At 41.8% G+C, this 26,041-nt stretch overlaps 1 protein-coding gene and 1 pseudogene across 8 annotated transcripts in view; both read right to left on the reverse strand.

Moving 5' to 3' along the window:
• The window catches only part of KIF24 (kinesin family member 24), a 92,653-nt gene that overhangs the window by 32,670 nt on the left and 33,942 nt on the right, over positions 1 to 26,041 (reverse strand). For 5 of the 8 annotated variants that reach the window (XM_058445476.1, XM_032163993.2, XM_058445481.1 and 2 more), the window contains 4 exons: positions 25,249 to 25,346; positions 18,391 to 18,606; positions 14,864 to 14,951; positions 635 to 756 (listed from right to left, as the gene is read on the reverse strand). In XM_058445476.1, coding sequence (XP_058301459.1) covers positions 635 to 756; positions 14,864 to 14,951; positions 18,391 to 18,606; positions 25,249 to 25,346 — 524 coding nt within the window. Of the gene's footprint in view, positions 1 to 634; positions 757 to 14,863; positions 14,952 to 18,390; positions 18,607 to 20,231; positions 20,330 to 25,248; positions 25,347 to 26,041 lie in introns of those variants that run through there. The other 3 variants (XM_058445479.1, XM_058445478.1, XM_058445480.1) reach the window with 3 other exon arrangements.
• On the reverse strand, positions 10,767 to 10,996 carry LOC116476081 (U2 spliceosomal RNA; annotated as a pseudogene).

Below are 26,041 nucleotides of genomic sequence, written 5' to 3' on the forward strand. Positions count from 1 at the left end.
AAACATGTCTATTGGTTTTAATAATTTATAAGAAAGTATGACTAAAATTAATAAAACATTCTTCCCAAAAGGCTAAATGACCACAATGCTAATCACTTAAGTAACCACTTAGGTAATTACATAGAAACTTTTGTGGACAGCGATCCAGCAAAAAAAAAAAAAAGAAAAAGAAAAAGAAAAGAAAAACACTCATTACTCAGAGGTGAAATAGGCTCATCCATCAGTGTGGCAGATTATTTGCTAAGAGAGCACCAGAGAAGCAATGAATGTATCCAATTGTCTTATGCCTTCTTTCAAGAAGAATGGATTAATCTTCTCCCCCTACCTTTTTTGGCATGTAAGCTCTCTGAGATGCATTCCCTACTGTTTCTCTGCTGAAACTGTGTTTCATGTTAGAAGCAATCAATGTCCCTTTTAATAACTTAGGGTTGACCAACAATAGGTCATTACTTCATGGTTAATCAACTGATGACACTTTAGTACAATGATTTATTTCAGGGCTAACAACTCTACTCTGTATCCCTGCAATGAAGAACTCCATGGTGGCAGAGTATCCTGTTGTTGAGGAAAACATACTTCAAAGTCACATTAAAGGAAAGGCAGACAATGTAACTCCCTGATATTTCCAGCTCACCTGCCAAATGTCCTCTTGGCTGAATCTTTGATCTGAATTTGGATGATGGCATGGGAGCGGGAGGAGTCTGCATTAACTCCAGTGGCCCCAGTGCTGCGCTCCTTGCTGCCCTTTAAGATCACCTGAAAATAAAGTCCACAGGATGACTTCCTCTAGGAGTAAACAAAAGCCTCTGGCTACTAAGAATTGGCTAAGAGCAGTAGACAGCAGACATATAATTGTGTCAGTGCACTGCAGTTTTTTCTGTCCAGGTGGAAAACTGCTCAAACACTAAATTATACCTAGTTAGTACCCAATGACAATGAAAACAATGTGAAATACTAATCCTGTGGAAGAACATTCCATAGCTTAAGAGCTAATTTACTTCTTGATCTCATGTGCTCTTTTTAGTATCTTTGATGGATTTAGCCTAACTAAAATCCCCAGGGCATAACTTGGCTCCAAAGCAAGGTCTCATAATACCCATCTATCTTAGTAACTGAGGCAAAGCACATAAATGTGCATTATAGAATAACTAATCACATCCACCTGTTCTACCAGGATGCAGTCATAAAGGAGGCCAGGCCCGATGTAGAAATACGAAAGTGATGAGTTACTGTAATTACCATGAGCCCATGACTTCCCTTGAGACTAATCCTCACTCACCCTAGACTGGGAGTAAAGACTAACAGGAGTCCTTCTGGCTATCATGGAATGGGGCAGGGGAGGTGAAGCCTCAGGATTGGCCTGCAGCCACTGAAAACGCAGCCATTTAAGAACATGCTGCCCTTATTTTGGACAGTGGTATGAGTGTTAGTTACTGAGAATAAAAAAGGCAAAACAAAATTTTTTTGAAATAGGGGCTTACTCTGTTACCCAGGCTGGAGTGCAGTGGTATGATCATAGCTCACTGCAGCCATGACTTCCTGGGTTTGAGAGGTACTCCCGGCTCACCCTCCTGAGTAGCTGGGATTATAGGTGTGCACCGCCACACCTGGCTAATTTTTAAAATTTTTTTGTAGAGACATGGTCTTACTATGTTGCCCAGGCTGATCTTGAACTCCTGAGCTCAAGCAGTCCTCTCTCCTTGGTCCCTCAAAGTGGTAGGATTACGGGCATGAGCCACCACACCCAGCCACAAAGAACTTTAAAAACATTATTTGGGCCAGGCATGGTGGCTCACACCTGTAATCCCAGCTTCTCAGAAGGCTGAGGCAGGAGGATCACTTGAGCCCAGGAGGTCAAGGCTGCAGTGAGCCGTGATTACAGAGCAAGACCATGTCTCAAAAAAATAAATAAATAAAAATTTAAAAATAAAGAATTAAAACTATTCATCTTTAAAGCAATAAAAGGAAAGGGGGTAGCAGTGGACAATATATTTCTTATTCTTTTTAAATAAAGAAACAAAGACAAGGTCTCACTATGCTGCCCAGGCTGGCCTTGAAGTCCTGGGCTCAAGCAATCCTCCCACCTCGGCCTCCCAAAATGCTGGGATTACAGGTGTGACATATTTCAATGAAATTTTAGAATGTGGAAAGACAATGAAGGGATGGTAATTGCCAGCAATGAAGTTATAAACTAAGTAAGTAAGTAGGAAAGGGGGGAGTCAGTCTATCAGCCCATTAGGACCCCTAAGAGGGGCTGAGACTCTGGAAGCACCAGGTACTGTTGGGATAAGGCAAAGATACACACAGTCAGTGATCAGAGCAGTAAAGCCCTTGGTGAGACATTCCCCATTCATCCCCACCCTGTGCAGCAGGCAGAAGGTATAGTCTCCAGAAAATGGGAACCAGAGACCAAAGGGGACTAAGCACCAGGCACAGTGTGGGGCAGAGTGAAGTGAAAGAACTTAAACAAGGATTAAGTAAAAGCAACACACCAGCGTTCCCCAACATCAGCCCTCAGCCACAATTCTCTGGAGAAACCCTCACTCCCAAGCCCTTCACATGTTTACATTTTGGGGACTTCCCCGGCAAAGCCAATTAACTTTCAACCTATAGTGAAGCTTAATGATCAGCAAGCACACCTCCGACACACAAACTTTGTGACTGTTATTTTTTTAGTGCCTCATACTTAAACGTGAATAGAAAGCCAAAGCCACCAGCATGAAAACACCAAACCAAAAGAGGGAATAGACAAAGCACTTGGAAATTTAAAATATGATAAAGTAAAAATTGTATTTAAAAGGTAGTAAGATTTAGGCTGGGCATGGTCGCTTATGCCTGTAATCCCAACGCTTTGGCAGGCTGAGGCAGGAGGATCACTTGAGCCCAGGAGTTCAAGACCAGCCTGGGCAAATGGTGAGACCCTGCTCTCTACAAAAATTAGCTGGGCGTAGTGGTGCACACCTGTAGTCCCAGACAGGAGGCTGAGGCAGTAAGCTGCACTCCAGCCTAGGGGACAAAAATCCCATCTCTTAAAAAATAATCACCTACTATCAAGTTCAGGGGGAAAATTAATTAAATAAAATAAAAGGTTGTAAGTTTTAGGTTTTTTGTTTGTTTGTTTTGGAGTTCTAAGTTAAGGATATGTCCCAGGAAACAAAACATAAACAAGATCTGCACTCTCATGTTTGTTGCAGCCCTGTTCACAATAGCCAAGATTTGGAAGCAACCTAAGTGTTCATCAAAAGATGAATGGATAAAGAAAATGTGGTGCTCGTACACAATGGAGTATCGTTCAGCCATGAAAAAGAATGAGATCCTGTCATTTGCAACAACACAGATGGAACTGGAGATCATTATGTTAAGTGCAATAAGCCAGGCACAGAAAGACAAACATCACATGTTCTCACTTATGTGTGTGATCTAAAAATCAAAGCAATTGAACTCATGGACATAGATACTAGAAGGATGGTTACCACAGAGGCTGGGAAGGGTAGTGGGGATGTGGGGGTAGTTAATAGGTACACACAAAAAAGAAATAATAGGACCTACTATTTGACAATACAACAGGGTGATTATAGTCAACAATATTTTATTGGCTGGGCATGGTGGCTTACACCTGTAATCCCAGCACTTTGGGAGGCTAAGGCAGGTGGATCACTTTAGTGCAGGCCTTTGAGACCAGCCTGGCCAACATGGTGAAACCCCATCTCTACTAAAAATACAAAAATTAGCCAGGTATGGTGATGCGCACTTGTAGTCCCAGCTACTCAGGAGGCCGAAGCACGAGAATTGCTTGAACCCGGGAGGTGGAGGTTGCAGTGAACTGATATCGCACCACTGCACTCCAGCCTAGGCAACAAAGCAAGACTCTGTCTCAAAAACAACAACAACAACAACAACAACAATATTATTTGAGGCCAGGCCTGGTGGCTTATGCCTGTAATCCCAGAACTTTGGGAGGCTGAGGTAGGGATCGCTTGGGCCCAAGAGTTTGAGACCAGCCTGGGCAACATAGCAAGACCTCATCTCTACAAATTAAAAAAAGAATAACTGGGCCAGGCACGGTGGCTCACACCTGTAACCCCAGCACTTTGGGAGGCCGAGGCGGGTGGATCACGAGGTCAGGAGATCGAGACCATCCTGGCTAACATGGTGAAACCTCATTTCTACTAAAAATACAAAAAACTAGCTGGGCATGGTGATGCACGCTTATAGTCCCAGCTACTTGGGAGGCTGAGGCAGGCGAATCGCTTGAACCCAGGAGGCAGAGGTTGCAGTGAGCTGAGATCGCACCATTGCACTCCAGCCTGGGCGACACAGCGAGACTCCGTCTCAAAAAAGAATAAGAGCCAGGTGTGGTGGGTCACACCTGTAATCCTAGCACTTTGCGAGGCCGAGGCAAGCAGATCACTTGAGGTCAGGAGTTTGAGATCAGCCTGGCCAACATGGTGAAACCCCGTCTCTACTAAAAATACAAAAATTACCCAGGTGTTGTGGTGCATGCCTGTAATCCCAGCTACTCGGGAGGCTGAGGCAGTAGAATTGCTTGAACCCAGGAGGTGGAGGTTGCAGTGAGCTGAGATCGTGCCATTGCACTCCAGCCTGGGGGACAAGAGTGAAACTGCATCTCAAAAAAAAAAAAAAAAAAAAAGAGAATAAGAAAGTCCTATTTCATTTTTTTCTCAATCTCTCACCATTTTAATTTATATCATATTGAACATAGTCACAGTTTCCAAATTAAGAATCCAAAAGTTGACAGAGCCAAACTTCAACAATAAGACATAAAATATCTTAACAAGTAGTAGTGGTTTCTTTTTAGAAATTTAATTAACTAAAAATATTTTTTCCATGATCTAAGCAATAGTTTCTAAAGATTATCTGTATGTGAGATGTAAAATCAAAATTCAGAATCATACTTAAATACACCCATTTTGTAAAAAGTTTGCTAAAAATTTAAAGAGACAACATGATGAATCCTTTTGTAAAGAGAAGAATCTGCTAATTTATAAAGCTAGATCATCAACTATATGGCTACCACCTTTATGCTAATGAAATCGTAAGAGTTACAGTGATAATCTCTTATACTGGATATGGCAAGTGCTGAGAAAAAAGCACTGCTAACTAAGCTCAGAGGCTGGGTAAGACACTTAAGGCCAGCGCTGTGACTGAACCATCTGGTTTAAATGCACTTTCTGGCCCTGGCTTCTCCCTGTCCCTTTCACTTCATGTTTACACAGGCTGGGATGCAATGCTAATGGATCATCATAGATTGGTATCGTTCCTTTTTCAAACTTTTTTTTTCTTCATTAGAAAAGACAAACTTACTGTGGAAGACTTGGAAAATATAGGAAAAGGATTAAAGAAGAGAATATATATCCCTCATAATCCCAGTGATTATAAAATTCTGCTATATTTCCTTTTAGAGTTTTAGATTTCTTACAGCTCTTTTTTTTTTTTTTTTGTCATTTACAAATCCTATGAAAAGACAAGGGAGGTCTTAAACCTTTACATTTGTAAAAGCAATATGTCTGACTCATAAGGAAAGGAACACAGAGAAGCTAAGTGACTTATACAAGGTCACATAGGTAGAATATGGTCAGGCCAGGAATAGAAGCCGGATATCCTCTTCTACATGTGAGTAATGATGTTACTAATGATGCTAGTCCACTGAGACCTAGTGAGAGCTCAGAGAGGCCTCAAGACCATACTTCGCAAGGAAATGTGGATATGAACAGGAAATGCAAAGGGTGGCCCTGTGGTTCTTCCTCAAGAGTGTCAAAAAAGATTGGCTTCTGAGATTGTGTTACAGACTTTTGAACTTGGGTTTTCACTGCATCTTGTACACCATAATGTACTGGGTATCTCTAAGTGCATCTCAGAGACCTAACATGTTGAGATGCCCTTTCCTGGTTAAATATATTTTAGAGAAGGCATGAGGAGTTTCTGGTCCTTGGGCCAATTTTTTCCAATAACAGCTTGCTATAGTCATGCCTTCCAGAAACTATATAATAATGCACCTGAGCTATGAACAGTAAAAATGAGGTGGTCTGTGAATATCAAAGTCATCACATTTTTGTAAATGACATATACAACTGAAGTATAGCAGTTAAAACGGTGAAATCTGGAGTCAGGTTACCAGGGTTCACATGCCAGCTCTACCATGTGGTTGTGTAGACTACCACAAGTCACTTAACTTTTAAGGGTCTCAGTTTCTTATCTATAAAATGGGAATTATGGCCAGGCACAGAGGCTCACGCCTGTACCCCCAGCATTCTGGGAGGCTGAGAAGGGCAGATTACCTGAGGTCGGGAGTTTGACACCAGCCTTGCCAACATGGTGAAACCCTATCTCTATTAAAAATACAAAAATTGGCCGGGCACGGTGGCTCACGTCTGTAATCCCAGCACTTTGGGAGGCCGAGGTGAGTGGATCACCTGAGGTCAGGAGTTCAAGACCAGCCTGGCCAACCTGGCAAAACCCTGTCTCTACTAAAAATACAAAACTATTAGCTGGGTGTGATGGTGCATGCCTATAATCCCAGCTACTCAGGAGGCTGAGGCAGGAGAATCACTTGAACCCAGGAGGCAGGGGTTGCAGTGGGTCGATATCCCACCACTGCACTCTAGCACCTGGGCTACAAAAGGAGACTCCGTCTCAAAAAAAAAAAAAAAAAAGAAAGAAAGAAAAGATACTAATGGGGCCGGGCACGGTAGCTCATGCCTGTAGTCCCAGCACTTAGGGAGGCTGAGGCAGGTGGATCACCTGAGGTCGAGCGTTAGAGACCAACATGATAAAACCCCATCTCTACTAAAAATACAAAAATTAGCCAGGCGTGGGTAGTGGGCACTTATAATCCCAGCTACTCAGGAGGTTGAGGCAAGAGAATCCCTTGAACCTGGGAGGCAGAGGTTGCGGTGAGTCAAGATCATGCCACTGCACTCCAGCCTGGACAAGACAGCAAAATTCCATCTCAAAAACAAAACAAAAAGAAAAGATACTAAAGAACTAACATCTTTGTGTAAACTTCTAAAACTTAAACTATTTTTTTTCATAAATGTAAAACAATCAGAGTTTCATGGAAAAATACAGCTTTAGAGATCAACATGAAATATCATGGGCTCCCTAGTGCAAACCAAAAAAAAAAAAAAAAAAAAAAAAAGGAAGGAAGCAGATAAGAGAAAGAGAGAATCTACTTGGGGGAAATGCAAGTCTAGGAGGTGAGTAAAATTAATGCAATCACCTTTAAAACTACTAAGCCCCCTTTTCCTCTCACTGCCTCCTCCTTCTCAAACTCCTTCCCTAACTAAACTCTGTTGGGCAAGTTTCTAAATGTAGGTTCTCTAGAGAGAACATATTATGTGCATAGTAAAATGGGTATCTGCTACAATAGGAAGTAATGAAAACTGGGCCTGGTGTCGTGGCTCATGCCTGTAATCCCAGCACTTTGGGAGGCTGAGATAGAGGATCACTTGAGCCCAGAAGTTCAAGACCAATCTGGGCAACATCTACACAAATTTTTTTTAAAAATTAGCCAGGTGTAGTGGTGAACACCTGTGGTCCTAGCTACTCAGAAGGCTGAAGTGGGAGGATCGCTTGAGCCCAGGAGGTTGAGGTTGCAGTGAGCCATGACTGTACCGCTGTACTCCTGCCTAGGTGACAGAGTGAGACTCTACCTCAAAAAAACAAAACGAAAAACTGTGGTGGTGCTGGGAAACATCATTCAGGGACTTAATAAGAATAATGCATGTGGAAAGTTGAGCCAGCATCATACTATAAATTTTATGTATGTTATCTCACTTCCTTCTCCCCATCTTCCAACCCAATCATCTACCATTATCTACATGTTTCAGGCTCAGAGAGATAAAGGATATGCTCAAGGATACATGGCACTGTAACTGGCTGCCCATTACAGCCAAGGCAATGATAAAACATGAAACAAGTTTATCAAAATTCCTAGGAATGAATACCTCTGACTATATAAAATGGGTATAGGAATGACTTTAAAAAACTGTGAATCTCTAAAACTGAAAACATGCCCATTAATTGTCTGACAAAATCTCGATTCCAAATCTGGGAAATGTGATGAGGCAGTGAGTCCTCTGTAAAGGCAGGAAGTTCTGGTGCCTGCATTGGCAAGAAATCAAATACACTGGGAAGCAGAAACTTCCTGGAGGAAGGACAATCTCATTTGAATAATGAAGCTACCAGTTGTGCAGGCAGGCCATGCCTGAGTAATCCTGAGGGTGATCTGAGAGGGTAACACTCCAAGATGACACTTGAGCAAACACATGGGTGACACCCGAGCGAGTATGAACAGTGACATCTGAGAGTGAAATGTGACACCTGAGTTAGCAAGTGCTGTTGTTTCAAGTCAATAAATGTTTATTTATGAGGATAACTGTGTCAGGTATCCATAAATTATATAAACTTTCCATCTTGATCTCAGCTGGCTCCCTCCTTGTACAACACCATATGTACTGCAGACTGAGGGTATCAATGGCGATAATATGTTGACTAACAAGGAACTTTTTTTCTGCCTTTCTTAGGAACCATACTTTAGAATAGAACGGTGCCATAAACTCTTCCAGGATGCAGGGGTTGACTCAACACCAGACTGCCTGCATTTACAGTCTAAAGGCAATGAAGAGTCTTCTTCCGAGTGTTTCCTTCTTTCCCCTTTATAATCTTCAGTGACAAAGGAATCCTGAGGACCAGACTCACCTGATGCTCCTGGCCAAATGTGGGACTGGCTGGAGGTAGCGGCAAAAGGACCACAGGGAACAGAGTATGAGAAACAATTTCCTTAGGACTCCACAGCGGAGGAAGTTCTGGGGAGAATGGTCAGCCCCAGGGCAGCCCTTCAGCATGTCCCACACACTTTTGTTCTGTGCCTACCTTTGCAATCACTAGAAAGGGGCTCTTAGGTGACCCTCTAAAACAGACACACTTGGGCGCTATACTCAGGTTTTGGATCCTAGGACCCAGGAATCTAATAACGCAAATGTGAAGTGTCATCCCTTAAGCAAAATTTACCTACAGCATTTGTCTCAGGAAAAAGAAACTTAGAAAAAGATATATACCAATGATGGGCTACTATGCCACTGCACACACCCAAGTCCCAAGTATTAATTTTGAAAAAGCAACAACAAAATTTTCCACAAACCCTGTTATCTGAAGATTAAACAGTCCTTTAAACACCTAATTTTAGGCAAATGATAACAGAAGACATTGTTATCAATGTATTAATTCATTCAGTGAGTGTCTTTTCTCTTCTCTTCTTTTTTTTTTTTTTGAGATGGAGTCTTGCTCTGTTGCCTGGGCTGGAATGCAATGGCACGATCTCTGGTCACTGCAACCTTTGCCTTCTGGGCTCAAGCAATTCTCCTGCCTCAGCCTCCCAAGTAGCTGGGATTACAGGCGCCCACCACTAAACAGGGCTCATTTTTGTATTTTTAGTAGAGGTGAGGTTTCACCATGTTGGCCAGGCTGGTTTCAAACTCCTGACCTCAAATGACCTTCCAGCCTTGGCCTCCCAAAGTGCTGGAATTACAGGCGTGAGCCACTGTGCCTGGCCTCTCTTAATTTCTTAAGAAAAATTGATTTCTAATTATGCACTATAGGTAGTATAGTATAATGAAAAGGGCTTCAGAGTGAGATAAATCCAAGCTGAAATCTTTGCTCTGCCAGCTGTTAGCTATGTGAATCTGGGTTATCACTTGATTTTAACCTCAGTATTTTCATCTCTTAGAGAAGTTTACAATATTTACCTTGATTTTGTGATGATTAAATGGGGTAATATTTGCAAAAACCTCTAACAAAGCATTTGGTAGATAGTGCTCACTAAACATTTGCAATTATTATTAGAACACAGTGAAAAGGAAGGCAGGAAAGATCAAGAGTAGAATCAGCTAGAGAGGCTTGAACTTTGGCATTCGCTGGAGGCATTTCTACAATGCCAAACCTGACCGCTTTCCTTGGTCCCTTAAGCTTGGTTGAAGACTCAGATACTTCTCCCTGGAGGAGTGTACCGTGAAGCTATATGAAGCTAAGTCTTGTCAAGTGCCTGCCCTATCCTTTTAGTCCTCTCCCTTCTACTCTAGCCAGGTTTATTGGATGTACTAGAAGAATGACTGCAATGGCTGCATGTTAGAATCACCTGGGGAGCTTTTAAAATAATACCCATCCTCATACTGCTGGTGGGAGTGTAAAATGGTAAAGTCACTTTGGAAAACAGTGTGGCATTTCCTAAAAAAAGTATGGCCCAGCGATTTCACTCCTAGGCATACACCCAAGAAAATGGAACACATTTGTCCACACAAAAACCTTTGTACATGAATGTTCACAGCAACATTATTCATAATGACCAAAAGTGGAAACAACCCAAATGTCTATCAGCTGATGAATGGATAAATAAAATGAGGTATCTATACAATGTAATATTATTCAGCCACAAAAAGGAATGAAGTCCTGACACATGCTGCAACATGAATGAACTCTGAAAATAAACTAAGTGAAAGAAGCCAGAGACAAAAGGTTGCATATTGTATAATTCTGTTTATATGATACGGACAGAATTGGCAAATCCACAGAGATAGAAATTAGTGGTTGCCAGGCACTGGGCGCAGGAGAAATAGGGAGTAACTGCTAATGGAGTTTCATTTTGGGGTGATGAAAGTTTTCTGGAATTAGTGGCAATGGTTGCATAACTTCACGAATATACTTTTAAAAAATCACTGAATTGTATACTTAAAAAAAAAATCCCTCAGGGAGGATGCACCATTCCTGCAGGTCTTGCACTGCCAAGTCAATGCATGCAGTGGACAGAGCAAGCTCCTACTCCATCTCCCTGTTCCAAAAATCCATTTAATAGGTTGTCCTTGAATAGAACATGTTAAACTGCTGAGAAAAGATACTACATTTTCTATTCTGAAACATTGGTCTTAAAAAAAAAAAAAAGATACTACATTTGATCTTAGCCAAAAGACTGAGAAACAATGAATTGTATGCTTTAAAAAACTGAGCGGGGCGCAGTGCATCACGACTGTAATCCCAGCACTTTGGGAGGCCAAGGCTGGTGGATCACCTGAGGTCAGGAATTCGAGACTAGCTTGGACAACATGGTAAAACCCCGTCTCTACTAAAAATACAAAAATTAGGCAGGCATGGTGGCAGGAGCCTGTAATCCCAGCCACTCAGGAGGTTGAGGCAGGAGAATCACATGAACCTGGGAAGCAGAGGTTGCAGTGAGCCCAGATCGCGCCATTGCACTCCAGCGTGGGCGACAACAAGAGCAAAACTCCGTCTCAAAAAAAAAAAAAAAAAAAAAGAATATTATAGCTGGTCATGGTGGCTCATGCCTGTAATCCCAGCACTTTGGGAGGTCAAGGTGAGACGACTGCTTGAGTCCAGAAGATTGAGACCAGCCTGCGCAACATGGCGAAATCCCACCCCATCTCTACTAAAAATACCAAAAAAGTTAGCCGGGTATGGTGGCACACACCTGTAGTCCCAGCTACTCAGGAGACTGAGGTGGGAAGGATCACCCGAGCCCAGGGAGGTTGAGGCTGCAGTGAGCTGAAATCGCGCCACTGCACTCCAGCCTGGGCAACAGGAGTGAGACTCTGCCTCAAAAATAAAAAATAAAAAAAGAATGAATATTATGGTATGTGAATTATATCTCAATAAGAAAATTATATTAAGAAAACCAGTGGATCATACACTTTAAAAAAGGTGAATGTTATGGTATATGAACTACATTTTAATTTAAAATAATAATAATACCCACACCTGGGCCCCACTCCTGAGGGATTCTGATTTAATTGACCTGAGGAGGACACAAGCAAGCATTAAAAGATATTATGATGAAACCGGGAAAACAAGCCACAGAATGAGACAACATGCTTATGATACAAATAACCAACAAGACTCATATCTGGAATATACAAATCAGCAAGGAAAAGACAGATAACTCAAGATGAGGAAAAGACCCAAACTGGCATTCCCAAAAGAGGAACTCCAAATTACAAGTTAAAAATATGAGAAAATATTCAATTTTATTCTCAATCAGGGAAATGCAAATTAAAACCCCACAATAAAATATAATTAAACACTCCAGACTGGCAAAAATTCAAAATATCTATCAATTGAAAGTGTCTGCAAGATGAAGCGCAACGGGATTGCTCGTATACTGCTTGTAGGAATGCACACCACTCTGGGAAACAGTTGGCAGCATTTAGTGTAGCTGAAAATATGGGCCACTGTGCCTGTCATCCCAACACTTTGGGAGGCTGAGGTGAGAGGATTACTTGAGCCCAGGAGCTTGAGACCAGCCTGGGCAACATGGTAGGACCCTGTGTCTACAAAGGATAAAAAAATTAGCCAAGTGTGGTGGCATATGCTTGTGGTCCCAGCTACTTGGGAAGCTGAGATAGGAGGATTGCTTGAGCCCAGGAGGTCAAGGCTGCAGTGAGCCACGTGTTGACGCCACTGGACCCCAGCCTGGGATGGACAGAGCAAGACCCTGTCTCCAGAAAAAAATAAAAATAAAAATAATAAAAAAAGAAAAAGCATATCATCTGACCTAATCATTTCACAACTAGGTATATATCCTAGACAACCCGTGTGCTCTGTACAGAAATACATGTATAAGCACACTCACAGCTGCAATGTTCCAAATAACTCTAAAATAGAAACAACCCCAGTTGTTTATTAACAGGAGAATGTATAAATAAATTGTGGCATATTCCTATGATAAAACACTCTACAGCAAATAAAAATGAAGAAAACTAATGCCAAATGCAAAAACCTCAATGGAACTGAAAAGCATAATATTGAGCAAAAGAAACAAGACACCAAAAAATACAGTGTAGTTCTACTCATGCCAAGTTCAAAAACAGATGAAAACTAAGTTAGATGGTTTGGGGATAAATACATAGGTAGTAAAACTATAACAAATAACAAGAAAGTGATTAGCACAAAAGTCAGGATAATAGGGGGGTGTTATTGGAAAGTCACACAGGGGGTTTGTAGGGTGCTGCAATGTTCTATTTCTTGATCTGAGTAGCTGATTACAAGCGTACTTGTTTCTTTATACTATACATACTTAGGTTTTATGCATTTTTCTGTATAGTGCTATTTTTCACAATAAAAAAGGTTAAATCATTTTTTAAGCAAGGAAAAAAAGGCTCCAAACAATCTAATGTAAAGCCAGGGTTGAGGAACACTTCCTTAAAGGAAGGTTCACCAGAAATCTATTTGTACTTATGTAAATAAATGCCCAGAACAGGAAAAAAAAAATTAAATATTTTACTGTGGACAGTGGATAGCTCAGTGGGGAACAGGGGAAGTGCGGTACGTACAGTAAGTTAGAGGGGCCTTTACTATCTTCTTACATATTTCTGTAATGTTTAAATTTAATGATAAGTATGACTTTTATTACAATAAAAGAATAAATTAATAAAAGAAGCAGATTGAAAAATTCCTTTGGAAGGACACATAAAAAAACTAGTAAAATTAGTTGCTCTGGAAAAGGAAATGGAAGTGGGTATTTTCACTTTTGAATTTTGAACTCATGTGATAGTATTACTTATTAAAAATTGTGTTTAAAGTAAGGGCCAGGTGAGGTGGCTCACGCCTGTAATCCTAGCACTTTAAGAGGCCAAGATGAGAGGACTGCTTGAGGTCAGGAGTTCGAGACCATCCTGGGCGACACAGCAAGACACCATCTCTACAAAAAGTTTTTAAAAATTAGCCAGGTCTGGCTGGGCGTGGTGGCTCACGCCTGTAATCCCAGCACTTTGGGAGGCCAAGGTGGGCGGATCACGAGGTCAGGAGATCAAGACCATCCTGGCAAACACGGTGAAACCCTGTCTCTACTAAAAAATACAAAAAATTAGCTGGGCGTGGTGGCGGGTGCCTGTAGTCCCAGCTACGCGGGAGGCTGAGGCAGGAGAATGACATGAACCCGGGAGGCAGAGCTTGCAGCGAGCGGAGATCGTGCCACTGCACTCCAGCCTAGGTGACAAAGTGAGACTCCGTCTCAAAAAAAAAAAAAAAAAAATTAAAAAAAAATTAGCCAGGTCTGGTGGCATGTGCCTGCAGTCCCAGCTACTTGGGAGGCTGCAGTGAGCTATGATTACACCTCTATACTCCAGCCTGGGCAACAGAGCAAGACCCTGTTGCTTAAAAAAAAAAAAAAAAAGTAAAAAGAATTTAAAGTGCAAATATTTGTCTCCAGCAGCTTTTCCCAGAGCCTACTGCCATAGAGAAACACATTAGCAGCATTTGAAACTGGCCCAATAAGGCTGGGCGCGGTGGCTCACGACTGTAATCCCAGCACTTTGGGAGGTCGAGGCGGGTGGATCACCTGAGGTCAGGAGTTCAAGACCAGCCTGGCCAACATGGTGAAACCCTGTCTCTACTAAAAATACAAAAATTAGCTAGGTGTGGTGGTGGGAGCCTGTAATCTCAGCTACTCAGGAGGCTGAGGCAGGAGAATTGCTTGAACCCATGAGGCAGAGGTTGCAGTGAGCCGAGATTGTGCCATTGCACTCCAGGTTGGGTGACAGAGCGAGACTCCATGTCAAAAAAACAACAACAAAAAAAAGAAACTGGCCCAGTAGTATCCTTCCAATGAATTAAGTTCTCCCACATGCCCTACGTCCCACTAATCGTGGGAGAAACCCTATAGAGAAACAAGCTATCCTCTCAGAAAAGAATTCACATTTTACAGATGTGAAGTGGTGGGCCTGTCATTGCCCTTTGCCTAAATATAAGTCCACTGTACTTGCTTAGTAGCAAAATGAATTTGTTCCCTGTACTTACACTGTTGTGGTGGGGTAATAAAGAAGGAAGAATTAATTACCTCTAAGAGGAGCTCCACACTGTCCACCTGAAGCTCTTGCAGGCCCACTATCTGCACCATGTGCTTGCTATCTTCTCTTGCGAAGAGCCTGCAGATGCAAGAAAGTGGTTGGTATGATGTTGCTACTAAAACAGACTTTGTTCTTGCCTCCCCAGAAACCATTCCACCATTCCTCTATTAAGTGGCAGTTTTCTGGTTGAGTGGGATGGATGCTTATATTCCTCCCAACCCCACCCTCCTGACCTCAGCCGATTCAGGGGTGGTTGTTGATTGTTGTAAAATAAATCAACAACTCTGGCTACAATTAAAAGAATGAGCACATATCTAAACTATGCTAATCAGTGGATGATGTACACCTGGCTACACTGTGATTTGCTAAGAGGTGGATACGGGATCTCTGCTGGTCCAATCAAAATAAAGTCCTGGTCTCTGGTTGTTAGATGCCTGGTGAAGTGATGCTCTCCCTTTGTCCCTGGATGTGAAACATATGGCCCTGTGGCCCTGGGAGCAGTGGAAGCCATTTTGTATCTACAAAGAGAGTTGGCTTCAGGATGAAACTAATAACACAGAAGACAGAATGAAGAGATGCAAATAAACTGGGTCCTTATGGCATCCCTGAGCTGCTGGAATAAACCAATGCTGAAGCCCGACTGTCCTCTAAGCTTTCCAGTTATTTGAGCCAATGATTTCCCTAAATGCTTAAGCTAGTATACATGGGGTTTTCTTTTATTTGCAATGTAAAGAGTCCTGATACATCTTATAAAGGAGCAAGGAAGAGCTGGGCTGCATCTGAATGCCTTAGGTCTGCATTCAAGGTAATAAATGGTTATGGTCTACCATCATCATTAAACGAGATCCACTCAGAGGCATATGTTGAATCTATCAAAGACTCTAAGATTATTTTTCCCTCTTAATAAGATACTGATTAGGGTTAAGAACGGAATTCCACTTCATAATTTAAAATACAAGAATTATTTTCTCAAAAATAATTTTTTTCTCAGTCTACGCTTCATCCCAATTTTCCAGATCTCTACAGAAGGATTGGAGGGAAACAGCCTCACCAATGCCCATCATCTCTCTGAAAACAAATCTATTAAAACAGTCAGCCTTCTGGAGTAAAAGAATCTAGCTGTTGGATGCAGTGGTGTGTGTCTGTAGTCCCAGCTATTCAGAAGGCTGAGGCAGGAGGATTGCTTGAGCTCAGGAGTTTGAGGCTGTAGTACGCTATGATCGCGCCTGTGAATAGTCACTACGTTACAGCCTGCATAACGTAGCGAGAGCCCATCTCTGTCTAAAAATTAAAAAAAAAAAAAAGGAAGATCTAACTTTTAGAGCCCTGCTGTCATTCCTGGGCATATTTCCCAGGCCTTAATCTCTGAGCCTACCCCAGAAAGATTCCTCATGGGCAGCCTAAAACGTACTTCAGTTTTTATGCAAGGGTATAAAAACAATTTATCTTCTACTTCTAGGAACTAATTTTAAGATCCTTAAGCTTTGTTTTCCAGTTTAAGAGGCAGACTGAACATACATACTTTTGTCTACCCTTGTCAAAGCCCCACTATTATAGAAAATAAATCTTATTAAAAAATTGGTCAGGCACAGTGGCTGAAACCTGTAATCCTAACACTTTGGGAGGCCTAGAGGGGAGGATTGTTTGAGCCCAGGAGTTTGAGAACAGCCTGGGTAAGTAACATAGGGAGACTCTGTGTCTACAAAAAATAAAAATTAGCAGGGCATGGTAGCATGTACCTGTAGTCCCAGTTATCTGGGAGGCTGGGATGGGAGGATCACTTCAGCCCAGGAGGATGAGGCTGCAGTGAGCTGTGGTGGCACCACTGTACTCCAGCCTGGGCGACAGAGCAATACCTTGCCTCAGAAAAAGAAAAAAAAAAATCAACAGGGTAAAGCATAACAGCATAAACAGGAAAGGGTGCCATCAATGGACCAGAACATTTCAGAAGCCCCAGAAAGGCAGGAAATAGATATTAGACAATTAAATGCATATATATATATATACATGAACCCCACAGGCCATGACACTTGTAGAATAAGCATAGGTCTTCCCTAGTGAGCCTCAGAGAAGCATCAAACCCTAGAGTTAATATATGCCTATTCCCCTGCTACAACTGAGGAATGCAAATATACAGGGCAATAAAATAATCTGGGCAAGTCATTAAAGAAATGCGTTCAGAAAGAGCTAGATATCCTAACCTCCCTTCACCCAAACAACACACACACACTCACACACACACAGCACAATGGCTTTTATTCTATGGCAATTGTTCTTTAAGGGAAGTGGGCATTCTGACTGGAAAGGGCTCCTAATGAGGGCATTGGAGCTTGATGGAGAAGCTGTGATTGAGCTAATTCGAGACGTCAACACCAAGAAGGTAAAAAAGGCAACTCCTCCTCAAGCATCCCCAGAGTTGCACCCTCTTTTATTTCACAGTTGTTTTGTCAGGACTGAACTCGGAACACCTATACCACCTCAAGTGGCAGATCTGAAGGTCTTCTTTTCACTGGAATAGTCTATAGGAGAGAGGCCTGCCTAAGCCCACTCGCTGGCTTCTCCAGTTATGCTACTCAGTACCCTAGTGACCCTCTACAATGGGGGCCTGCCCTATCATGGTCTCCCTATTGAACTGGAACTGCTCCCCCACTCCCCACTCCATTGCTTGTTTGGAGCACGCAAAGCTTGTGCATCCTTTTGGACAGCTCCATAGAGGCTTAGATACCTTTGTTGCGGGGCTAGTCTCAAGCTGATTAGGTTTCCCTAGCCTTCCAGGAGGCTCAGCCTCAATTCACTCCTCCAACGTCTCAAATCTGGTTAATTCTGTTATGACAACCTTTAATCCTTCCACCTCCCCCATTCCCTCTAACCTCTATTCTCCCATTTCCTCCACAACTTCTTTTGCCTCCTACTCAGTTTAAGTCATCTGTTTCAACCTAAACAAAACTTCATGCAAGAAAAACATAATAGGTGTTTAAAAGTAGAGTTACTGAATACATTTCTAAATTACTATATTATGTTGTGAGAACAATAGTTTAAGCCTAGCAAGGGTTAAAACTCTAAAGAGAAGATTTTCTTTTCTTCTTACTGATTTCAGAAAACTATCATGGTGTTTACCCTAAGATTATTTAGAGGAAAAACAAGAGAAAGTAGAAACATTATTTATAGTTTTTCCAGTATAATAATAGGTCAAAAGAACAGGAAGGGGTTTAAGTACATGTTGATTTCCTGACTTCCTGAAATTATGACCTTCTTCATAGACCAAAATAAAAGGGAAAGTCTTTTGATAGACATTAGAATATTGAATACTTAAAAAAAATTAATGAAAAGCTAATTTACATTTTCCTATAGCTGAATTGACAGCTAGAAAATATGTATCTGATGCAGGAGCCTCATTTCACAAAAGGGCACTAATGTACCAAAGCATCTCATTAAAGCCCATGATTCAGTGATTCTCCGGGACTCTGGCTTAAAACAGCAATGAACAGATTTATCTCTTCCCACTCATATTCAGTACCTTTTTCTTCTATTTAGGAGGTCATAAAGCTGTCCACAGTAAATTTCATAGAAGCTGATCCACACAAAGAGGTGCTTTCTTGGCTGGGACACTTCTAGTTGCCTGAAGATGTCTTTGGCAGCTAGAGCATACAATCCTGGGTTCTCATGAGTTCCTATCATGGTGTAGGTCTTTCCAGCACCTGTCTGTCCATAAGCAAAGCAAGTGGCATTGCCTCTGGGGAAAGGATAATTTGCATTACTTATGCATATTAAGAGAAGTATTAGTTTACCCATAGATTTTTAATGACAAAGGTCAAATGCAAACATAGAATCCTAGAGAAAATTCAGCTATAAACACATAAACCTTTAAGGAGAAGAGGACTTCACATTACAAGAACACAGGAAGAGGAAAAAAAAATCCTCAAACCACTACGCAAGTTTTCCTTTTTTTTTTTGTTTTTTGAAATGGAGTCTCACTGTCACCCAGGCTGGAGTGCAGTGGTGTGATCTCAGCTCACTGCAAACTCTGTCTCCCGGGTTCAAATGATTCTCCTGCCTCAGCCTCCTGAGTAGCTGGAAGTACAGGTGTGTGCCACCATACTGGGCTAATTTTTGTATTTTTAGTAGAGATGGGGTTTCACCATGTTGGCCAAGCTGTCTCAAACTCCTGACCTCAAATGATCCGCCCACCTCGGCCACTCAAAGTGCTGGGATTACAGACGTGAGCCACCATGACCAGCCTGAGTTTTCTTATAGTAATTTTCTTACAGAACCAGTAAGAGAAACAACTCTAGAAGATAAAGAAACAAGGGCTTTAAAGAAACCACTTAGCCAATAAGCATTTGCTGAGTTCCTACCCCATGCTAGGTGCTTTAGAGGATCCTAGAGATGATCTACTATTAATCTGAAAAGTTAAATTTAGTGAAAGAATAGAGAATTAAATACGAGAAATAATAGGAGATCACGTGATAAGCAAGATGGTAGTGACCACTCATAACTAAGGAAGTTTAGATAAAGGGGAAATCGATGTAAGCAAAATATTTGAGGAAGGACTCACAAGAGTAGGAATTGGGCTGGGCCTTGAAGGCAGAAGCTGAAAAGCAGAGAGCTTCCACTGTGGAATAGGAATGGTGTGAACAGAGGCCACAGTAGTAAAGATGGCAGCAGGCATACCAAATCTTGAGGGGAAAAAAAAAGCCTGGGCTCTGGTTTCTGCCCTACCATTAACTAACCATATGACCTTAGGCAAGTCCCCTCACTTTTCTCTGTGCCTCAGTTTTCACTTTTATCAGTAGATTAGTTTCTAAGTAGTAGTAGATTGGTTTCTAAGATCCCTTCCAGTTGTGATGCCCTATGATTCTAAGTGAGAATCATTGCTCTTGTATGTGGGTACATGTGTGCGTACACACCCTTTATGAGTGTGAAGAATTGCAGAATAAGAGGTGGAGAATGGAGTTGGGAGACCAGCGTATCAATCACAGTATGTTTTACGAGAAGGTGGAGACCAAAATTATCTGAGTGTTGTGGGATTCACCACGCAGTGCTAAGTAGAGAATGAACATAATCTTAGAGCTGTTGCAGACTCTTAAACATGAATCTCGTGGATTAATGATAAAAATAGCTGCTTGCAGCAAAAAAAAAAAAAAAAAAAAAAAAAAAAAAAACTATGCATTGTGACAGGAAAATAAATCTCAGGACCCCGAACTCACTTAGCCAAATGGAAAAGTCAAGCTGGGAAATGGGTCCCGCAAACCTGCCTCCCATTTGGTTCCTAAGTAAGATGGCTACAAAGATAAAAAGCTACATATCTCCCTCACATTTTGCCCACTAGGAAATTCCTTGTAGGCCCATGACCTTTACCTTAAAACAGTTGTGTTGAATTTCACCCTGGCAATGTCAATTGATAGCTTATCTTCACAGGTGGAGGACATAGGACAGAGCTCAAAGTCATCCCTCTGCTCACCTGAAATAAATGCATATTTGATGCTTCCTCTGCCCTATTGTTGTCTACATTATCTAATGTAAAATGCAGTTCACTGGGCCAGGTGAAAGCATGAAGAACTGTCTTCTCCAATCCCCAATATGAAAATTGAGTATTCAGTGAAAGACTGATTAAAGACTCGAAAGGATGCAACTGTTTTGTATCTATTGAAACATTTAAAACATATTTCTCTTCCTCCAATATCCACCCTTTCCCCTGTAAATTTTTTTTCCTTTTCTTTTTATTATTTTTTCCCCTTTTATTTGCTCTCAGATCTTACCCTTTAAATACTGAAGCCCTCAAAATCGTCTTTGGAGAAAGGTATAGACCTGTCTCCTGGGCACACGTTCTTAACTTTGGCAAATAAATCTACAATGATTGAGACTTGCCTGGGTCATTTTCTTTGATTTATAGCATGGACAGGGATGGGGGAGGCTGGAGGTGGGCAGAGAGATGAGTACACAGAAAATGATTTGAAGCCAGGTAGAAAACAAAGAAAGAGTAAAATGACAAAAGCAAGGGAACCATGGAAATGTGAGAATCAAGGCATGGGAGTTAATTAGCTGTAAGCTGCTTGGAGCAGAGACCAGCTACTCTTTGCCTTTTGAACCCTGGCTCCCAGCAGTGTGGGTACTATAAATACTGGCAGAGGCGGAGTCAGGAAATGAATTACAGGAGAAAAATTTGAACACACTAAGGAAGATCCAGCAGAGTAAGAGGAAAGAATAATATCTACTTTACTTTCTGAACAGTTTAGGGATGAGCTTTTTCAAAAAGCAATAATACAGGAGTGAAAAACCTTATTATACTTTAAAGAGTGGATACACTTAACTTGCAACTCTTGTTATTACCAAAGTCTTAACATTCAAATTCTAACTTATGTTAGAAACCTACTCCTCAAAAATCATTCCCTAGATTTGGTGCCCTTACTAAGAAATTGAACCTAAGAGATATTTCACATTTTTAGCCTGCTCATAAAATTTAAAAAATTAAATAGCTTTTACAAAACAACAAAGCACAAAAAAATGGGCAAATGAGGATATCCAAATGGTCAGTAAGGACATGAAAAGGGCCAGGCATGGTGGCTCACACTTGCAATCCCAGCACTTTGGGAGGCGAGGCAGGCAAATCACTTGAGGCCAGGAGTTCGAGATCAGCCTGGTCAACATGGCAAGACCCCATCTCTACTAAAAATACAAAAATTAGCCAGGTATGGTGGCACACACCTACAATCCCAGCTACTAGGGTGGCTGAGGCACGAGAATAGCCTGAGCCGGGGAGGCGGAAGTTGCAGTGAGCTGAGATCGCACCACTGCACTCCAGCCTGAGTGTCAGTGAGACTCTATCTCAAAAAAAACAAAAAAAAAAACCCAAAAAACAAAACAAAACAAAAAAAGGCCAGAAGCGGTGGCTCAGGCCTGTAATCCCAGCACTTTGGGAGGCCGAGGCGGGCAAATCACGAGGTCAGGAGATTGAGACCATCCTGGCTAACACAGTGAAACCCCGTCTCTACTAAAAAATAGAAAAAATTAGCTGGGCGTGGTGGCGGGCCCCTGTAGTCCCAGCTACTCGGGAGGCTGAGGCAGGAGAATGGCGTGAACCCAGGAGGCGGAGCTTGCAGTAAGCCAAGATCGTGCCACTGCACTCCAGCCTGGGCTGTGAGACTCCATCTCAAAAAAAAGAACATGAAAAGAAGCTCAGTATCATTAGGCATTGGAGAAACTCAAATTAAACCTACAATGAGATTATTTAATACCCATTAGATTGGCTAAAATAAGAAAGCCTGACAATATCAGATATTGCAGAACTACAATTCTCATGTTACTGTTGGGAGTGTAAAATGGTACACTTTGAAAAGTTGTTTGACATTTTCCCTTTTTTTATCTTCTTTGAGACAGGGTCTTGCTCTGTTGCCCAGGCTGGAGTGTAGTGATCACAGATTATTGCAGCCTTGATCTCTTGGGCTCAAGCAACAACCTTCCAAGTAGCTGGGACTACAGGCATGTGCCATCACACCCGGCTAATTAAAAAAAATTTTTTTAGAGATAGGGTCTCACTATGTTGCCCAGGCTGGTCTTGAACTCCTGGCTCAAATGATTCTCCCATCTCGGCCTCCCACAGTGTGAAATTACAAGCATGAACCACTGTGCCCGACTGACACTTTCTTATAAATATAAACCTATCCTATGAGCCAGCAATTCCATTTCTAGGTTTTTACCCAAAGTAAATTGAAAACATGCTCATAAAAAAAAGTATACAAGTATGTTCTGGCCATCATGGAGAAACCCCATCTCTACTAAAAAATAAAAAATTAGCCGGGTGTGGGATTACAATCCCAGCTACTTGGGAGGCTGAGGCAGGAGAATCACTTGAACCCGGGAGGCAGAGGTTGCGGTGAGCTGAGATCGCACCATTGCACTGCAGCCTGGGCAACAAGAGTGAAACTCCGTCTCAAAAAAAAAAAGAATGTTCATACTTTATTCATAAAGTCCAAAGCCGGAAACAATGCAAATGTCTGTCAACAGAATAGACAAAACAAAGTGTGATAATTTCATAGAAGGGGATATTACTCAGCAATGAAAACCACAGATACATGTAACAACATGTACTAATATAAAACACCATTATGCTAAACAAACATTATGTTAAGCATATAAGTATAATGATTCTATCTCTATGATATTGTAGAACAGATAAAACTAATCTATGCTGACAGAAAGTAAGTCAATGATTACCTAAGACCTGGGGGCGAGGGTGGAGGATTAACTAAATAGGGACACAGGATAACTTTCTGGGGTGATGAAAATGTTCCATGTCTTGTTACAGATATTTGTTACTCACATATATAAAACTATCAAAACTCATCAAATGTGAATACTTAAGATCTGTGCATCTTATTGTATGTAAATTATCCCTTTGAAAAAGTTATTTGAAAAAACAGTCAAAATTCTCTGGAATCAGCAACACTAGCAGGCTACTTGGCATTTTCTATCATACATGCCTACAATTTTAATAGATAGGTAGGTAGATAGCTAGGTAGGTGGATTAGATAGGTAGGTAGATAGATAGGTAGGTGGATTGGATGGATGGATAGACACACAGACAGACAGACAGATAGAGGCGGTGTCTTGCTCTGTTGCCCAGGCTGGAGTGCAGTGCATGACCACAGCTCCTGCAGCCTTGACCTCCTGGGCTCAAGCAATCCTCCCACCTCAGCCTCCCAAGTAGCTGGGACCACACGTGCACATCACCATGCCTGGCTAATTTTTAAAAAAACTTTTTATAGGCCAGGCATGGTGGCTCACACCTATAATCCTAGCACTTTGGGAGACTGAAGCAGGAGGATTGCTTGAGCCCAGAAATTCAAGACTAGCCTGGGTAACATGGCAAAACCCCATCTCTAAAAAAAATACAAAAATATTAGCTGGGCGTGGTGGCAGGCGCCTGCAGTCCCAGCTACTGAGGAGGCTGAGGTGGGAGGATTGCTTGAACCCGAGAGGCAGAAGTTGCAGTGAGCCGAGATTGCACCACTGCACTTTGGCCTGGGTGACAGAGTGAGACCCTGTCTCAAAAATATAAAATAAAATAAAATAAATATTTTTTGGTGTGTGTGGAGATAGGGTCTCCTTATGTTGCCCAGCCTGGTCTCAAACTCTTGGGCTCAAGCTATCCTCCTGTCTTGGCCTCCCAAAGTGCTTGGATTACAGATGCAAGCCACCACATGTGGCCCATACCTATATTTTAAATACTTACGCAACAGAGGCCCTTACTATCATTCCTGTCCCGTTCAATGTTTATTAAGTGTGAATAATAATTTAAAAATACATCTGGCCAGGCGCGGTGACTCACACCTGTAATCCCAGCACTTTGGGAGGCTGAGGCAGGCGGATCACGAGGTCAGGAGATCGAGACCATCCTGACTAACACAGTGAAACCCCGTCTCTATTAAAAATACAAAGAATTAGCCGGGCATGGTGGTGGGTGCCTGTAGTCCCAGCTACTCAGGAGGCTGAGGCAGGAGAATGGCGTGAGACCGGGAGGCAGAGCTTGCAGTGAGCTGAGGTCGCGCCACTGCACTCCAGCCTGGGCGATAGAGTGAGACTCCGTCTCAAAAAAAAACATCTATGAGGCCGGGCACGGTGGCTCACGCCTGTAATCCCAGTACTTTGGGAGGCCAAGGCGGGCTGATCATGAGGTCAGGAGATGGAGACCATCCTGGCTAACAAGGTGAAACCCCATCTCTACTAAAAATACAAAAAAATTAGCCGGGCCTGGTGGCGGGTGCCTGCAGTCCCAGCTACTCGGGAGGCTGAGGCAGGATGAGGCAGGAGAATGGCGTGAACGTGGGAAGCAGAGCTTGCAGTGAGCCGAGATCACGCCACTGCACTCCAGCCTGGGCGACAGAGCGAGACTCCATTTCAAAAAAAAAAAAAATACATCTATGAAAAATTGATAAGTGATATTCACTTATCTGATTCCAAAGAAAAAATTAACTAAACTATAGCCAGAATACACAATTCCTATCATCGAAGTTCAGACTAACTCCAACCACTTGAATCTTTTTCTTCCAAGGACTTTGATGGGATTATATTGTTAACAGCTTAATTTTTCTTTTTTTTTTTTAACACCCTTTCACTATCTATCACAATATATTTTTCCACTAGACAGAGAAATAATATCATCAGTGTAAGAGGAAATTTTACTGCAAATTTCTAAATCCTTGGTAAATCCTATAGAGATACTGCATGTTTTCAGAAGAATCTAAATTTATTAGCTCAAAACACAAATTCATGTTTAAGTCAAAAGCACTGAAAAGCATGTGATGTTTATAAAGAAATATGGCCTAATGGAAAATTGAAAATAAAAAGCAAGAAAAGCAAATAATCATTATCGTACCCATTGAAAATATGCTGAATAAGTGGGTGAGTAGTCTTCATGTATACATCCCGATTGGTGCACGCCTCACCAAAGACTTCATCAAAATAAAAAACATGCTGAAAAATAAATTTGATTTTATAGAAAGAGACACATTCTGGATTTTCTTAATCACTATTCTAGTTAACAGATGATAAACGCCAAAATATGTCTTTAAGTAACAGTAACTGACCATATCAAACTTAGAGGTAAATAAGCAATCACTATTAAATGACAGGGCCTCCTCTTACTTGAGATCTCTGTAGACATGTTCTTACAAGGTAAAAACTAAGGCACGCAATTTTTGTTTTCTCTTAAGAGAAGTAAATTGATAAACACAAGAGTGAGCCAATCCTCCTTAGGTCTAGGAGAGAAAGTGAATTCTATGGGGATTATCCTCGTATTCCAACTAGAGCTAGTATATTTAGAATTTTGGAGGAATTTGTGATCTGGCGCGGTGGCTCACGCCTGTAATCCCAACATTTTGGGAGGCCGAGGCCGGCAGATCACAAGGTCAGGAGATCGAGACCATCCTGGATAACACAGTGAAACCCCGTCTCTACTAAAAATACAAAAAATTAGCCAGGCGTGGTGGCAGGTGCCTGTAATCCCAGCTACTCGGGAGGCAGAGGCAGGAGAATGGCCTGAACCTGGGAAGTGGAGCTTGCAGTGAGCCAAGATGGCACCACTGCACTCCAGCCTGAGTGACAGAGTAAGATTCCATTTCAAAAAAAAAAAAAGAATTTTGGAGGAATTCTAGGGGAAGATCTCAATT

Source organism: Hylobates moloch, unplaced genomic scaffold, assembly GCF_009828535.3.
Source record: "Hylobates moloch isolate HMO894 unplaced genomic scaffold, HMol_V3 SCAFFOLD_10, whole genome shotgun sequence".
Lineage (NCBI taxonomy): Eukaryota > Metazoa > Chordata > Mammalia > Primates > Hylobatidae > Hylobates > Hylobates moloch.